At 40.7% G+C, this 16,693-nt stretch overlaps 3 protein-coding genes across 5 annotated transcripts; 2 read left to right on the top strand and 1 right to left on the bottom strand.

The window, feature by feature from the left end:
- Positions 1-9,040: 9,040 nt before the first annotated feature.
- Positions 9,041-11,973, bottom strand: LOC115757970 (glycerol kinase). 2 transcript variants are annotated; one of them, XM_030698453.1, is made up of 6 exons: positions 11,644-11,973; positions 11,404-11,532; positions 10,974-11,318; positions 10,400-10,916; positions 9,896-10,333; positions 9,041-9,767 (listed from the first exon to the last, which is right to left on the bottom strand). In XM_030698453.1, the coding sequence occupies exons 1-6, from the start codon at positions 11,719-11,721 to the stop codon at positions 9,550-9,552; spliced, it is 1,725 nt and encodes a 574-aa protein (XP_030554313.1). In that variant the 5' UTR covers positions 11,722-11,973; the 3' UTR covers positions 9,041-9,549. The 2 variants fall into 2 exon arrangements, with proteins under 2 accessions (XP_030554313.1, XP_030554311.1); XM_030698451.1 differs by having other exon boundaries at positions 9,042-9,767; positions 9,896-10,916.
- A 438-nt stretch (positions 11,974-12,411) lies between these two features.
- Positions 12,412-14,372, top strand: LOC115757847 (cytochrome P450 4p1-like). Of its 2 annotated transcripts, XM_030698281.1 has the most exons (7): positions 12,412-12,636; positions 12,696-12,896; positions 12,964-13,045; positions 13,104-13,204; positions 13,260-13,530; positions 13,592-14,124; positions 14,195-14,372. In XM_030698281.1, exons 1-7 carry the CDS (start codon positions 12,435-12,437, stop codon positions 14,353-14,355), a joined length of 1,551 nt encoding a protein of 516 aa, XP_030554141.1. In that variant the 5' UTR covers positions 12,412-12,434; the 3' UTR covers positions 14,356-14,372. The 2 variants fall into 2 exon arrangements, with proteins under 2 accessions (XP_030554141.1, XP_030554142.1); XM_030698282.1 differs by lacking the exon at positions 14,195-14,372 and having other exon boundaries at positions 13,260-13,502; positions 13,592-13,747.
- Positions 14,373-14,568: 196 nt separating this feature from the next.
- Positions 14,569-16,529, top strand: LOC115757896. Its single transcript, XM_030698341.1, has 3 exons — positions 14,569-14,889; positions 15,133-15,258; positions 15,474-16,529. Exons 1-3 carry the CDS (start codon positions 14,844-14,846, stop codon positions 16,340-16,342), a joined length of 1,041 nt encoding a protein of 346 aa, XP_030554201.1. The 5' UTR covers positions 14,569-14,843; the 3' UTR covers positions 16,343-16,529.
- The last annotated feature ends 164 nt before the right edge of the window (positions 16,530-16,693 follow it).

Genomic DNA, 16,693 nt, shown 5'->3' with positions numbered 1-16,693 from the left:
TCGACCAAAAAATCGGTGTCGAGATTTGAATGCCACATTAATCTAGAGGGAAAACCATGAAGAAAAAGCCAAACATCGTGAAAATCGGATGAGATTTGACCAAGTTATGTGGGAGGTCATTTTTGACCCATGTCTATATACGAATCTTGGGCTAAGATTTGGACATGAATTTCGCCCAAAAAATCGGTGTCGAGATTTGAATGCCACATTAATCTAGAGGGAAAACCATGAAGTAAAAGCCAAACATCGTGAAAATCGGATGAGATTTCACCGAGCTAGGGGGGTGGTCATTTTTGACCCATATCTGTATACGAATCTTGGGGTAAGATGTGGACATGAATTTCGACCAAAAAATCGGTGTCGAGATTTGAATGCCACATTAATCTAGAGGGAAAACCATGAAGAAAAAGCCAAACATCGTGAAAATCGGATGAGATTTGACCAAGTTATGTGGGAGGTCATTTTTGACCCATGTCTATATACGAATCTTGGGCTAAGATTTGGACATGAATTTCGCCCAAAAAATCGGTGTCGAGATTTGAATGCCACATTAATCTAGAGGGAAAACCATGAAGTAAAAGCCAAACATCGTGAAAATCGGATGAGATTTGACCAAGTTATGTGGGTGGTCATTTTTGACCCATGTCTATATACGAATCTTGGGCTAAGATTTGGACATGAATTTCGACCAAAAAATCGGTGTCGAGATTTGAATGCCACATTAATCTAGAGGGAAAACCATGAAGAAAAAGCCAAACTTCGTGAAAATCGGATAAGATTTGACCAAGTTATGTGGGTGGTCATTTTTGACCCATGTCTATATACGAATCTTTGGCTAAGATTTGGACATGAATTTCGCCCAAAATATCGGTGTCGAGATTTGAATGCCACATTAATCTAGAGGGAAAACCATGAAGAAAAAGCCAAACATCGTGAAAATCGGATGAGATTTGACCAAGTTATGTGGGAGGTCATTTTTGACCCATGTCTATATACGAATCTTGGGCTAAGATTTGGACATGAATTTCGCCCAAAAAATCGGTGTCGAGATTTGAATGCCACATTAATCTAGAGGGAAAACCATGAAGTAAAAGCCAAACATCGTGAAAATCGGATGAGATTTGACCAAGTTATGTGGGTGGTCATTTTTGACCCATGTCTATATACGAATCTTGGGCTAAGATTTGGACATGAATTTCGACCCAAAAATCGGTGTCGAGATTTGAATGCCACATTAATCTAGAGGAAAAACCATGAAGAAAAAGCCAAACTTCGTGAAAATCGGATGAGATTAGACCGAGTTATGGGGGTGGTAAATTTTGACCCATGTCTAGATACGAATCTTGGGGTAAGATTTGGATATGAATTTCGACTAAAAAATCGGTGTCGAGATTTGAATGCAAGATTAATCTAGAGGGAAAACCATGAAGAAAAAGCCAAACTTCGTGAAAATCGGATGAGATTTGACCGAGTTATGGGGTGGTAATTTTCGACCCATGTCTATATACGAATCTTGGGGTAAGATTTGGACATGAATTTCGGCCAAAAAATCGGTGTCGAGATTTGAATGCCACATTAATCTAGAGGGAAAACCATGAAGAAAAAGCCAAACTTCGTGAAAATCGGATGAGATTTGACCGAGTTATGGGGTGGTAATTTTTGACCCATGTCTATATACGAATCTTGGGGTAAGATTTGGACATGAATTTCGACCAAAAAATCGGTGGCGAGATTTGAATGCCAGATTAATCTAGAGGGAAAACCATGAAGAAAAAGCCAAACTTCGTGAAAATCGGATGAGATTTGACCAAGTTATGTGGGTGGTCATTTTTGACCCATGTCTATATACGAATCTTGGGGTAAGATTTGGACATGAATTTCGACCAAAAAATCGGTGTCGAGATTTGAATGCCACATTAATCTAGAGGGAAAACCATGAAGTAAAAGCCAAACATCGTGAAAATCGGATGAGATTTGACCAAGTTATGTGGGTGGTCATTTTTGACCCATGTCTATATACGAATCTTGGGCTAAGATTTGGACATGAATTTCGACCCAAAAATCGGTGTCGAGATTTGAATGCCACATTAATCTAGAGGAAAAACCATGAAGAAAAAGCCAAACTTCGTGAAAATCGGATGAGATTAGACCGAGTTATGGGGGTGGTAAATTTTGACCCATGTCTAGATACGAATCTTGGGGTAAGATTTGGATATGAATTTCGACTAAAAAATCGGTGTCGAGATTTGAATGCAAGATTAATCTAGAGGGAAAACCATGAAGAAAAAGCCAAACTTCGTGAAAATCGGATGAGATTTGACCGAGTTATGGGGTGGTAATTTTTGACCCATGTCTATATACGAATCTTGGGGTAAGATTTGGACATGAATTTCGGCCAAAAAATCGGTGTCGAGATTTGAATGCCACATTAATCTAGAGGGAAAACCATGAAGAAAAAGCCAAACTTCGTGAAAATCGGATGAGATTTGACCGAGTTATGGGGTGGTAATTTTTGACCCATGTCTATATACGAATCTTGGGGTAAGATTTGGACATGAATTTCGACCAAAAAATCGGTGGCGAGATTTGAATGCCAGATTAATCTAGAGGGAAAACCATGAAGAAAAAGCCAAACTTCGTGAAAATCGGATGAGATTTGACCAAGTTATGTGGGTGGTCATTTTTGACCCATGTCTATATACGAATCTTGGGGTAAGATTTGGACATGAATTTCGACCAAAAAATCGGTGGCGAGATTTGAATGCCAGATTAATCTATAGGGAAAACCATGAAGAAAAAGCCAAACATCGTGAAAATCGGATGAGATTTGACCAAGTTATGTGGGTGGTCATTTTTGACCCATGTCTATATACGAATCTTGGGCTAAGATTTGGACATGAATTTCGCCCAAAAAATCGGTGTCGAGATTTGAATGCCACATTAATCTAGAGGGAAAACCATGAAGAAAAAGCCAAACTTCGTGAAAATCGGATGAGATTTGACCAAGTTATGTGGGTGGTCATTTTTGACCCATGTCTATATACGAATCTTGGGGTAAGATTTACACATGAATTTCGACCAAAAAATCGGTGTCGAGATTTGAATGCCACATTAATCTAGAGGGAAAACCATGAAGAAAAAGCCAAACTTCGTGAAAATCGGATAAGATTTGACCAAGTTATGTGGGTGGTCATTTTTGACCCATGTCTATATACGAATCTTGGGCTAAGATTTGGACATGAATTTCGACTAAAAAATCGGTGTCGAGATTTGAATGCCACATTAATCTAGAGGGAAAACCATGAAGAAAAAGCCAAACTTCGTAAAAATCGGATGAGATTTCACCGAGCTAGGGGGGTGGTCATTTTTGCCCCATATCTGTATACGAATCTTGGGGTAAGATGTGGACATGAATTTCGACCAAAAAATCGGTGTCGAGATTTGAATGCCACATTAATCTAGAGGGAAAACCATGAAGAAAAAGCCAAACTTCGTGAAAATCGGATGAGATTTGACCGAGTTATGGGGTGGTAATTTTTGACCCATATCTATATACGAATCCTGGGGTAAGATTTGGACATGAATTTCGACCAAAAAATCGGTGTCGAGATTTGAATGCAAGATTAATCTAGAGGGAAAACCATGAAGAAAACACCAAACTTCGTGAAAATCGGATGAGATTTGACCGAGTTATGGGGTGGTAATTTTTGACTCATGTCTATATACGAATCTTGGGGTAAGATTTGGACATGAATTTCGACCAAAAAATCGGTGGCGAGATTTGAATGCCAGATTAATCTAGAGGGAAAACCATGAAGAAAAAGCCAAACTTCGTGAAAATCGGATAAGATTTGACCAAGTTATGTGGGTGGTCATTTTTGACCCATGTCTAGATACGAATCTTGGGGTAAGATTTGGACATGAATTTCGACCAAAAAATCGGTGTCGAGATTTGAATGCCACATTAATCTAGAGGGAAAACCATGAAGAAAAAGCCAAACTTCGTGAAAATCGGATAAGATTTGACCAAGTTATGTGGGTGGTCATTTTTGACCCATGTCTAGATACGAATCTTGGGGTAAGATTTGGACATGAATTTCGACCAAAAAATCGGTGTCGAGATTTGAATGCCACATTAATCTAGAGGGAAAACCATGAAGAAAAAGCCAAACTTCGTGAAAATCGGATAAGATTTGACCAAGTTATGTGGGTGGTCATTTTTGACCCATGTCTATATACGAATCTTGGGCTAAGATTTGGACATGAATTTCGCCCAAAAAATCGGTGTCGAGATTTGAATGCCAGATTAATCTAGAGGGAAAACCATGAAGAAAAAGCCAAACATCGTGAAAATCGGATGAGATTTGACCAAGTTATGTGGGTGGTCATTTTTGACCCATGTCTATATACGAATCTTGGGCTAAGATTTGGACATGAATTTCGACTAAAAAATCGGTGTCGAGATTTGAATGCCACATTAATCTAGAGGGAAAACCATGAAGAAAAAGCCAAACTTCGTGAAAATCGGATGAGATTTGACCGAGCTATGGGGGTGGTAAATTTTGACCCATGTCTAGATACGAATCTTGGGGTAAGATTTGGACATGAATTTCGACCAAAAAATCGGTGTCGAGATTTGAATGCCACATTAATCTAGAGGGAAAACCATGAAGAAAAAGCCAAACTTCGTGAAAATCGGATAAGATTTGACCAAGTTATGTGGGTGGTCATTTTTGACCCATGTCTATATACGAATCTTGGGGTAAGATTTGGACATGAATTTCGGCCAAAAAATCGGTGTCGAGATTTGAATGCCACATTAATCTAGAGGGAAAACCATGAAGAAAAAGCCAAACTTCGTGAAAATCGGATGAGATTTGACCGAGTTATGGGGTGGTAATTTTTGACCCATGTCTATATACGAATCTTGGGGTAAGATTTGGACATGAATTTCGACTAAAAAATCGGTGTCGAGATTTAAATGCCACATTATTCTAGAGGGAAAACCATGAAGAAAAATCCAAACTTCGTGAAAATCGGATGAGATTTGACCGAGTTATGGGGTGGTAATTTTTGACCCATGTCTATATACGAATCTTGGGGTAAGATTTGGACATGAATTTCGCCCAAAAAATCGGTGTCGAGATTTGAATGCCACATTAATCTAGAGGGAAAACCATGAAGAAAAAGCCAAACATCGTGAAAATCGGATGAGATTTGACCAAGTTATGTGGGTGGTCATTTTTGACCCATGTCTATATACGAATCTTGGGCTAAGATTAGGACATGAATTTCGACTAAAAAATCGGTGTCGAGATTTGAATGCCACATTAATCTAGAGGGAAAACCATGAAGAAAACGCCAAACTTCGTGAAAAGCGGATGAGATTTGACCGAGTTATGGGGTGGTAATTTTTGACCCATGTCTGTATACGAATCTTGGGGTAAGATTTGGACATGAATTTCGACTAAAAAATCGATGTTCAGATTTGAATGCCAGATTAATCTAGAGGGAAAACCATGAAGAAAAAGCCAAACTTCGTGAAAATCGGATGAGATTTGACCGAGTTATGGGGTGGTAATTTTTGACCCATGTCTATATACGAATCTTGGGGTAAGATTTGGACATGAATTTCGACCAAAAAATCGGTGTCGAGATTTGTATGCCACATTAATCTAGAGGGAAAACCATGAAGAAAAAGCCAAACTTCGTGAAAATCGGATGAGATTAGACCGAGTTTTGGGGGTGGCAAATTTTGACCCATGTCTAGATACGAATCTTGGGGTAAGATTTGGACATGAATTTCGACCAAAAAATCGGTGGCGAGATTTGAATGCCAGATTAATCTAGAGGGAAAACCATGAAGAAAAAGCCAAACTTCGTGAAAATCGGATGAGATTTGACCAAGTTTGTGGGTGGTCATTTTTGACCCATGTCTAAATACGAATCTTGGGGTAAGATTTGGACATGAATTTCGACCAAAAAATCGGTGTCGAGATTTGAATGCCAAATTAAACTAGAGGAAAACCCATGAAGAAAAATCCAAACTTCGTGAAAATCGGATGAGATTTAACCGAGTTATGGGGGTGGTAAATTTTGACCCATGTCTAAATACGAATCTTGGGGTAAGATTTGGACATGAATTTCGACTAAAAAATCGCTGTTCATATTTGAATGCAAGATTAATCTAGAGGGAAAACCATGAAGAAAAATCCAAACTTCGTGGAAATCGGATGAGATTTGGCCGAGATATGGGGGTGGTCATTTTTGACTCATGTCTATATACGAATCTTGGGGTATGATTTGGACAAAAATTTCGACCAAAAAATCGGTGTCGAGATTTGAATGCCAGATTAATCTAGAGGGAAAACCGTGAAGAAAAATCCTATATCATATATATATTCTGTTTTAGAAGCTATATGTCAAGTTTGGTGACTCTAGTTCTTATTATTTACCAAAATTGCCCAAAAAACATTATATCGATATAGATTTTTATCGATTGCTTGGAAACGGAGTAAGTTATCGATTATCGGAAACAAACTCGATCTGCGCGGGAATTAGGAGCATCTACATCTAAACTTTCAAGTCTCTAGCTCTTATAGGTTTAGAGATCCTTGCGTTCATACATACGACTGACGGACGGACAGACGGACAGACGGACTGACGGACGGACGGACGGACAGACAGACGGACATGGCTAGATCGACTCAGCTATTTATGCTGATCAAGAATATATATACTTTATGGGGTCGGAGTTGCTTCCTTCTGCCTGTTACATACATTTGGCTTTCGCACAAATACAATATACCCTTATACCCATTTTTAATGGGTTCAGGGTATAAAAAGTGAGTAGAAGGCATTCCCACAACTGAATATAGTATAAATACCCTGTACTTCTTACACACACATTTCCTCAGTAGCAAACAAACAGAGAGCCACCCCCCGCACAACAAAGTTGTGACGGAAAAGGGGCCAAAAAGGGGAGGGTTACCCCGATAGCATTGCACAATGGCAACTTGACGAAATCATTATTTCGCTCCGACATTTATTGATGCCATAAACTTGAAGATTTATGCGTGTGTAGCTGGCGCAACCGCACCCCCCTCGGAGTGTTGCATATTGCAGGGCACCGCAGTGCCACTGGCAATCCTCAAAGCTAAGCCCTCGAAACCACACTCACACAAAACCCACCCGGGCATTTGTACATTGATACCCCCTTGGAATGGGCGATGCCAACTCCGATTCTCGTCGCTACGTGGCCATGTCAAATTTTTGGCATATTGCAGCACAGTGGGACGCGTTTGGCGTATGGCCACAATATATGTACCATAGTGTTTCATTCGTGCCCGATAAGTCGCATTACGCTGTTTCCCCCTTCCCCCTCCCAAGCACACACACACACACACGCACACACACAGAAAACAGCGTGTTAATTTATTTAAATTGACTACGTGCAGAGTTTTCTTGCCTGCGTCTTGCACTACGCCCTCACATTCTTACACCCCTCTCTCTCTCTCGCCCTTCCAGCGCATTCAAGGTGTTATTGGGGTAAAGGGATGTCTCAATGTTTGCACAAATTTCCCATTTTACTGCGCTTCGTCGACTCCGCTGTCATTTTGTCTTCAAATGCAAACCAATTTGCAAACGTCCCTGGAATGTGTAGCTGAGATTTAATCGGCCAGAGCCGACATATGCGAATGCGCTACCACGATAAGCCATATATAGAGTTCAACTATGGAACGGAAATAATTAAGATTATACTACTTACCTATAGCAAGCCAAAGGACATTTTTCGTTAAGATTTTAGCTCAATAGGGCTAATGGTGGTTCCACACCCAAGAACCCACACCTTAGCTCAAGCTATGACTTGTCATTTATCCTTAAAATGGTTGGGAAACAATTATATATTTTTTTTAAAAAAGTTGCTATATTGAAAATATAGCAAGCCTTACACATTATTTATCTCTGCAGAAATATCGCATCTCCCAAAAGTGGTTAAATAAATACATAGGTTGGGGCCAAAGTTATGCTATTTTTTTCACTCAATCACCAATCTTTAAATAAAAATAATGGTTCAGTTCGGGTTCCGCTTGTCTCTTTTTTTTAACTTAAATTCCAGGCTCAAAACTGGCTTGTTGCCAAAAATCAAAACTATTTTGAATACTTATGTGTAGACTATTAAGCTTACAAGATTTCTTAATAAAGTAAAACTTAAAACAATAAAACAGTTGCTGTGAAAAGGAAACTATTTTCATTTTTCAGTTAATTAATTGCTAAACCATCGACCCGTGCATTTCGCTGTAGCGCAGCTGGCAAACGCGCTCGCATAAAAACTCATTTGAAAGAGTGCCTCGACTCTGACTCCGACTCCGGCTCCGGCTCCGACTCTGTGGCTGGACGATGACAAGCAGCAAAGACAACAGCTTGTAAGTCCCCGGTTTGGGTAACCAGTGCTCCACTTGGGGTCGGGTTGAGTTTGGGGATTGGGTGCTGGCGCGTGCGTTGAAGTGCTCATTGCCTGTAGGGCGGTATGCATGAGCACAGCTGCTGCTCCATCCACTGTTCCCCGGAGCTGTCTTGGCAACAATTCGCGTGTCAACAATAAGCGCAATAACTTAAGTTGCATTCAATGGCTGAAGCCAGTACGTTTCATGCAGCCAATGACAGGCGTTGAATGCATCCGGGTGCAGGTGCCTGCTGGTACCTGGTGGCTGGTGCCTGGCTCCAGCCAGCTAATTAACTGGCAAATGAATTTCAACAACAGCAGCAGTTGAAAACACGCGCAGAGTTGGGTAAGCAAACACTGTCCACTTGTACTCGCAGCTACTCCAGCCTCTACGGCTGCTGTTGCCCCAATGAAGTGGCGTGCGCTCCGTCGCGCCATGCAGCTCCAATGTGCCACATGCCCGGTGGCAGTTTTTCAGTTTAAATTATTCATGGTGTTGATTAACGCAAACCCAGAACTGTATACCCTCCCAAATAAACTTCATCTAGAGCACGCCATCAATAACTTAAGAAGCTTCTCATTTACAATCTTTTAATGCTTTGGTTGTGGTTTTATATCCCGCATAACAGTGGAAGCGAACCCTACTTTTGCTTATTGTATTTGTTTATCCACAGCTTTAACAATTGTCTTTTGTTTAAAAAATAAGTCATTTCAATAAATAGAAACCTAAAATTATCAACTAAATTAAGCGAAATTATAGATTTATAATTTAAGTAGCTTTACGCAATGAGTATATAATATATGTATATATATATATATATGCATACGTATTCGCACCTGCATACATAAATATAGATAGTTATGTATATAGCTTGTATATACCAATCACAAAACATTTGATCTACAAATTATTCAAAAAAATAAAAGAAAATATACTATAAGAAAGGAAATATGAAAAATTAATTACAAATTACTGGCTAAATTCAACAATAAATTTTGGATGCGCACTTGAACCTACATACATATTTGTTGTGACTAGATTTCAGAAAATTGGGCGCAGAATCCTGGCGACAGCGCCTAAAAGCATGCTAATAACGCTACACCTAAGTTAAGCGATTGTTTTTTAAAAAACTGGCCAACAACAGCAGTGCAAAGGATGTGGTCAGAAACACACTGCCCGGTATGGAACGACGTATGGGTAAATTGGGATCACGCTCACGTTGGGCAAACAGCTCCACATCCGCTTCATAAGTCTCATAATTATTCCAATGCAGACACTTCTTTACCGCATAGTCCCAACGACGATAAAGCAGTTCACGACCTACAAATAATTATGTTATTAAACTGCTAAAACAGCTTGGATGACATTTTGCTTAATAATTGAATCGATTATAAAGCAAGCCGAAAGTCGATATAAATTTTAAGCAAATGTAATTTTTAGTAACTTACGATTTTGTGTAGTTGTGGGTGAGAACACATCAGTGGGCGGCGCGTACATTCGCGTCGCATAAGGTAATGAAACCACACGCATTGTTACGCCAGCGGCTATCATGGCACCCATGCCAGCGGGCGATGTTGTCTGTGGCCGTTCCAGCATCCAGCCAATAATGTCCGCAATAAACTGAACCAGATGGCTGTCCTCCGCATACTCGCCACCAAATGTCAGAACAGGCTGCATGCAAGACGGATCCCAGTTGGGCGTATCTCGCTTAAATGCTTGAAGGACTTCGTAGATCTGGAAACCAGTTGCCTCATAAGCAGCCTGTGTAATGTTTTCCGCTGTAGTTTGACTTGTCAGCCCCAGTATAATGCCTCTTGCATCATAGCGCCAGTAGGGCGCATATAAGCCATGGAAGGCGGGCACAAATGTTATCTCCGAGCGTTTGGCTGCAAGTCCGCACTCTGCATTAAGCATGCTTGAGGAGCACGAAGATGAGATCATTGAGCTCTCACCCAAAAATGTGTTTAGTGATTCCACAACATTATCATTGGAATTGATTTCGGTATTGATGCGCAGTCCTTGGCGCAGCCAATTGATCGTAGAACCAGCGTTGGATATGGCTCCTTCGAGCGTAAAATGCGTAACTGCTGTGGGACCCAGCTTGTGCGCTATGCCCGTTATCAGACCATTCTCCGACTCGATCATCTGTTGCCCTGTATTTAAGAGCACGAAGCAGCTGTCATCAAGTGTGCAAACATTCTGACCCGCTTTGACGCACAGCTGACCCAGTAAAGCAGCCGGCTGCTCGCCCATTACGCCTGCAATGGGCACGCCCATTAAAGGACCCTCTACAATGTACCCGAAGATCTCTGAATTTGAACGAATGCGTGGCAGTATTCCCATGGGCAGTTTAAAGAATTTGCACAGCTTTATGTCCCACTGTTGTGAGGCGACATTCATTAACGAGGTATAGTGCGCATTGGTCACGTCCGTAGAATGCACGCCTACATCGACGCCACCAGTTAGGTTCTATAAGAGCGTAACATTTTGTATATCAATTTATTTGTTTTCTTACTGTTGACTTACCCATATCAGCCAGGAATCCAGCGTACCAAATAGGCACTGCTCCTGGTCAATGGCCTTGGCTACCGCTGGCACATGCTCCAGCAGCCACTTGATCTTCAGAGCACTAAAGCAACTACTTAGCGGTAGACCACTGCGATAGCGCAAATAATTAACATTTCGCTTGACATTGTGGAGCAGGGATTTGAGCAGCGTGGTGCTCCGACAATCGGACCAACCGATAGCATTGTGTAAGGCTTGACCCGTCTGCTTGTTCCAGAGCACAGTGGTACCGCGCTGATTGGCAATGCCTACCGCAATGATGTCATGCGGACTGATTTCTAGTATCACTAGATTTTTGTATGCAGTCTACACATACACACATTCGTAAATAAGGGGTAACGAAGGGGGGTTATATTCAGATGATATAATCGAAAACTTTTGCGTTACGCACCTCAATGCACTCCTGCATATGTTTCCATATCTCTGCGGGATCGTATTCCAGCCAGCCGGCATTGTGCACTATCTGTCGCAGTTTCAGTTCATGATAGGCCAGCACTTCGGCATTCTTCGTTGAATAAATCTATGGAAATAGATATTGAGTCAGCGTGTGTGTGTGTGCGTTTATGTGTGTGTGTATTGGTAAGTTGAAAAGTATTGCTGTGCGTTTTGTTTTTGGCTTTTGGACTCTTACCAGAAAGCGGCAGTGGGTACTGCTCACGTATGCAACGCCAATGAGTGCTCCAAATCTCCCATAGCGCCCTTCGTTCATATTTCGGTGCTATTTGCTGCAAACAAGCACGTGCCGTTTCTTCTAAGCGGGACGCGCGCAATTTACGTCGCACACAAAGCCGCTCGTTTTCGTATAAATGTATTGCCGTCACCACACCTTCGCCTTGCTGATACCGACGACCAGCCGCCCAAAAATAAATTTGTTTTGTGTGCACAATTAAATATGATGCATAATTTCACGAAATCAAGCGAGATTTTTAAACAACTCATTGATTGTTATTTAAGCAGCGGTACTTCAGTGTGACCACAAACAGGCAGCAGGGAAATACTAAAAACTACTGTCAACCATAAAATTACCAAAAACATTTGAAAAATACCAAATACTGTACACATATAAAAAAAAACATGTTTTGTTTATTATTGTTATTGCAAACCGATTGGGTGATTTCTTAGGAATAAGAATATATATACTTAACAAGTAGCATTACTTTAGACACATATGAAAATCTCGTTAATAGCTATGCTACCCATTTTAATGGTCATAGGTTATAAAAATGCTTTGTAATGCTTAACATGCAGAATTCTTGTATATAAGACTTGATTATTCAAAATATAAGAGTGGAGTTGTTAAAAACAACAAACAAACTATTATCGTATCTTTTATTTTCCGCTTTCCAGTCTAGTGTTATAAACAATTTTACGTTTGTAAGCTAGTCGCTCTCTAGAAACTGACGAGATAAGTTCGCTTTTTCAATGTTCTCTGCCTGTATTGTGATTATCACGCTGTGCGTTCTGCTAAAATGGCTGAATAAGATCAACGAGGAGTATTACATTCTATCCTTCTTCGCGCGAAGAGTGCGTGCCAAGGATGATCGATCCGTAGAGAGCATTGCGCCTATACCCAAAGGCCGCACAATCTTTGGAAACTGTTTTGATTTATACGGAAAAGACGGCGGTGAGCAGCATGAGTACATTTAAGGTTGTATTTTGGGTCAACTAAATGTTGTGCGATAGTGGGTATTTTTCAGTATTCCCGCATGTTGGCTAGGGAGATGGGCAGCAGCTATCTGATATATTCCTTGGGCGCACCCATATATAGCATCATCGATCCTGTCAACGCTGAATTTGTATTGAACAATGCGAGTCTTATAACAAAGGCCACGATATACGACTTCATGCAGCCAGCCCTGCGCACCGGACTGCTGACCTCCACAGGTGACCCTATGGGATATTTTAGTCCATGCTGTGCGTTATCTTGAAGTTTGTCTTTATTGATTTGTAGGTAAAAAGTGGCAGACACGACGTAAGATGATAACGCCCACATTCCATTTCAATATATTGGGTCAATTTATGGAAATCTTTAAGTAAGTTTATATAAACATATGTTCCAGTGGCATAAATTGATCGTATAACTCTTGAAAGAGCGGAAAGTCAAAAGTTTGTGAGGCGATTCGAGAATCAAGAGGAGAGTGTTATCTCAATAAGTGAGCATATTCCCAGATTTACGCTCAATAGCATTTGTGGTAAGTTCGACTCTCTTACAGTTCTTCTAAAGAAGTTAAATTAACTGTTCTACAGAGACCGCAATGGGAATAAATCTGGATGATCTGACAGAGAAGGGCGATCGTTATCGTGAGAACATAAAAATGATCGAGAAATGTTTTATAAAACGTATTAGCAATCCGCTTTACTATAATAATACAATGTACAAACTTCTTGCTGCCAGCGAGGATGCGCCATTTCTGAAGGTGGTTCATGAATTCTCTAGCGATATTATTGCCAAACGTCGAGTTCTCTTAAAGGAGGAGCTAGACGAAAGACGTAAGAATCAATTGGCAGACGATGACATGTGCGTTAACCCAAAACCTATAAACTATCAACAAGCAACATATCCCCTTTCCTTTATCCAGATACATCAACAAGAAACGGCGCTTTGCCATGCTGGACACTCTTATATGTGCTGAGAAGGATGGTCTGATTGATCATGATGGCATCTGCGAGGAGGTCGACACTCTTATGTTTGGAGGCTTCGATACAACATCTATGAGCCTGATCTTCACACTTATGCATTTGTCCTTGTACGAGGATATGCAGGAACTATGCTATCAAGAGATATCGCAGCACATAGATGATCCCAGCGATTTAGACACTAATCAGCTGTCCAATCTGAAGTATTTAGATCGCTTCATAAAGGAAACAATACGCATGTTTCCTCCTGTGCCGACTATGAGTCGACAGACATTACACGAAACAGAACTGCCAAATGGACTCATCTTGCCTGCCCGTACGCAAATATCCATGCACATTTTTGACATACATCGCAATCCCAAATACTGGGATTCGCCGGAAGAGTTTGATCCTGATCGTTTCTTGCCAGAGAACTCCGTAAATAGGCATACTTATGCCTATATACCATTTAGTGCGGGTCAGCGAAATTGTATTGGTAAGATTATTTTTTTAAATTTTTGCATTATATTGAACTTTTATTGAATTTCTATGTGCTGTAATTTTAGGTCAAAAGTACGCAATGATGGAAATAAAAACGCTAGTGATATTTATTTTGAAGCGGTTTCAGATTTTGCCCATTACTGATCCAAAGGAACTTATTCTTCATAGTGGCATTACCCTATGTGTTAAAAATAATATTAAGGTAAAGCTAGTGCTGCGAAAATAAATTGGAAAAAATCGAAAAAATCAAAATCTTCCGATATTATGTGTTTTTGTCGTTAGCTAAATAATCAAATTATATATACATATGTATATATATTTAATACATTGCCAATGAAAATATACCAAGAAAAGTATTTAAATACTGCACATTTAAGATAACGTTGGCAGCTTGGGAAGCCATAAAAAGTTGGCAGCACCATGCTCTAGTGAGCGTGCGCAGAGCGCGTAAAACAAAACTGGAAAAACAGAGAAACAGAAGACATCGCGCACGCAACGGTGTTTTTACAATTACTACATTAATATAAATGCAGCCATTGATATCACTGCGCAATTGAGAGTATTAATCAATGCAAAGAACGTGCGCTGTTATTAACAGCTTAATTCAGCATAGGCCAAACTGCTGCTGCTGCCTCAAACGTAAACAAATACAAATTGATATCTCTCGTGGCTACTCAAACTGCCAAAATAGCAACAAAAAGGCGCACGAAAAACATGCAGCGATATTATGCAGAACGTGAGACTACAGGACCCGAGTTCGGTAAGAGAGTCCTTTTTTGGTAACCACAATACACAATTGAAAAGTGCAGAATCAACCCCCAGCAACAACAGGACACACAACAGTCTTCCCCTATTAGAGAAGACGGGCTAAGGGTTGCTTCTGCTGTTACCGCTGTTGCTGTGGTTGTTGTTGTTCTTGTTGTTGTTGTTGCTTCTGCTGCGAAGAACGTAGAAAGCAAAATGTACTGCGACAGAGATTTTAACGATTTTTCAAAACCCATAGACGATCGCCTGATAAAATTGGTGCGCGCTAATCCTGCCATCTACGATGTTAGTCATCCGCACTATCGCCGTAACCCCGTTAGAGTGGACATATGGGATCGCATCGCGAACGAACTTGGGGCGTCATGTAAGTGGAGAACTAAACAATTATCACAGCTCGAGGATGTTGATATAGCACACACAAAAAAGTTGAATATACTCTATATAATATGTAATTGTTATGATATCGTTCGAGATTTCAACTTGGCGATATGGTGACACAATATATATTCGGAATATCAACATCCCTAGCTTTAGGTCTGAAATCTTGTATATTATTCATCCCCTCTTTCACTATTGTAGCACGATTTCTGCAAACAAAATGGAAGAACATACGGTATAATTATCTACAAGAGATTAAGGCCCTGGAAACAGGACAGGTAAATCCGAATGTGCGCAAGCGACGCTTCACCGAGGATTTATCATTTTTACAAAACACCGCACAAACGTACAATGTGAGAAAGGCACAATCCTACATAGTCCAGAACAATAATACAAATAACGGTGGCAGCAGCGACAACGACAGCAACAGTTTTCTTTACCCAGATCCGGAGCACTTGCGCGTCAATCTAACGGATAACTATGATATTATTGAGCTAGATGATGAAAATAGTGAGGACGGCTCGACGCAAGTGGGTGGTCACAGTGATAATGAAATCGTGCCTGAGCTGATGGTCATGGAGCCCAAGCCCGATGTCACCTTGCAACAGTCATCCGCTGTCAATGGCAACGGCAGCAGCAACAACCACAACAATACGCAGGTTAGCTCACCGGCCTCCTCACCGCTGCTTATGCCCATGGTGGTAATGGGCAACGGCGATGAGCTGGCACATCAGGAAATAAAGGCGCAGCCGCAATATCACAATCAGGACCTTAAAACCGAACAGCAATACAGAAACAACACTGCGCTCTCCAACGGCGAGGTGACAATCGAGCCCATTTATAAAGCAGCGCTCTCGCGACGCAGTGCACCCGGCATCATGGCTAATGCTGCGAAACGAAAGGCTATGGCTGCGCCCCTACCCAGATTGGCGCCCATTAATGATCCGATTGAGCTATACTGCCTATCGCTAGTGGACACGCTGCGCAGCATGCCCAGATCGGAGCGCGAACGCGTCAAATTCGAGTTTGCCAACATTCTGAAGGATGCTAAGTACAAGGACGAGGCCTAATCTTACTTAAATCCTGTCTGTTTCTCTGGGTATTTACGCATACGAACAATTCTAAGTCACATTAAATGTATTATTTTTACATTATATGCAAAATATTTAGCATTTTCTAAGACGCTATTTAGATTAAGCTTTCTACATAATTTAGTTTTTTTTATTACAGTACTGTTGTATGTGTCCATATCTATTCAGTTGTATCAACAAAATAAAATAAATTATACACACATTCAGAAATCATTACAATCAAAACCGCATTTTTTCTATAAGATATAAATTTGCTCTACAAAGACTGTTTCAGATTAATAAACCTTCGAGTCGATGCTTCATTCTGTTTAAAGTGAGCTTGGCATCGGC

Source organism: Drosophila novamexicana, unplaced genomic scaffold (assembly GCF_003285875.2).
Source record: "Drosophila novamexicana strain 15010-1031.04,08,12 unplaced genomic scaffold, DnovRS2.1 tig00000121-arrow-pilon, whole genome shotgun sequence".
NCBI lineage: Eukaryota > Metazoa > Arthropoda > Insecta > Diptera > Drosophilidae > Drosophila > Drosophila novamexicana.
The sequence above is the reverse complement of the archived record's forward strand: the minus strand, read 5'-3'. Positions and strand labels throughout refer to the sequence as shown.

Bases quoted from the DNA above. Each gene is read 5' to 3' on its own strand.
- LOC115757970 (XM_030698451.1), bottom strand. From the start codon at position 11,721: ATGAACGAAGGGCGCTATGGGAGATTTGGAGCACTCATTGGCGTTGCA. The intron at 11,319-11,403 runs GTGCGTAACGCA...GTGTATGTGTAG, and splicing joins ATATGCAGGAGTGCATTGAG to ACTGCATACAAAAATCTAGT. The intron at 10,917-10,973 runs GTAAGTCAACAG...ACGCTCTTATAG, and splicing joins TGGATTCCTGGCTGATATGG to AACCTAACTGGTGGCGTCGA.
- LOC115757847 (XM_030698281.1), top strand. From the start codon at position 12,435: ATGTTCTCTGCCTGTATTGTGATTATCACGCTGTGCGTTCTGCTAAAA. The intron at 13,531-13,591 runs GTGCGTTAACCC...TCCTTTATCCAG, and splicing joins CAATTGGCAGACGATGACAT to ATACATCAACAAGAAACGGC. The intron at 14,125-14,194 runs GTAAGATTATTT...CTGTAATTTTAG, and splicing joins GGGTCAGCGAAATTGTATTG to GTCAAAAGTACGCAATGATG.
- LOC115757896 (XM_030698341.1), top strand. From the start codon at position 14,844: ATGCAGCGATATTATGCAGAACGTGAGACTACAGGACCCGAGTTCG. The intron at 14,890-15,132 runs GTAAGAGAGTCC...CAAAACCCATAG, and splicing joins GACTACAGGACCCGAGTTCG to ACGATCGCCTGATAAAATTG. The intron at 15,259-15,473 runs GTAAGTGGAGAA...TCACTATTGTAG, and splicing joins GAACGAACTTGGGGCGTCAT to CACGATTTCTGCAAACAAAA.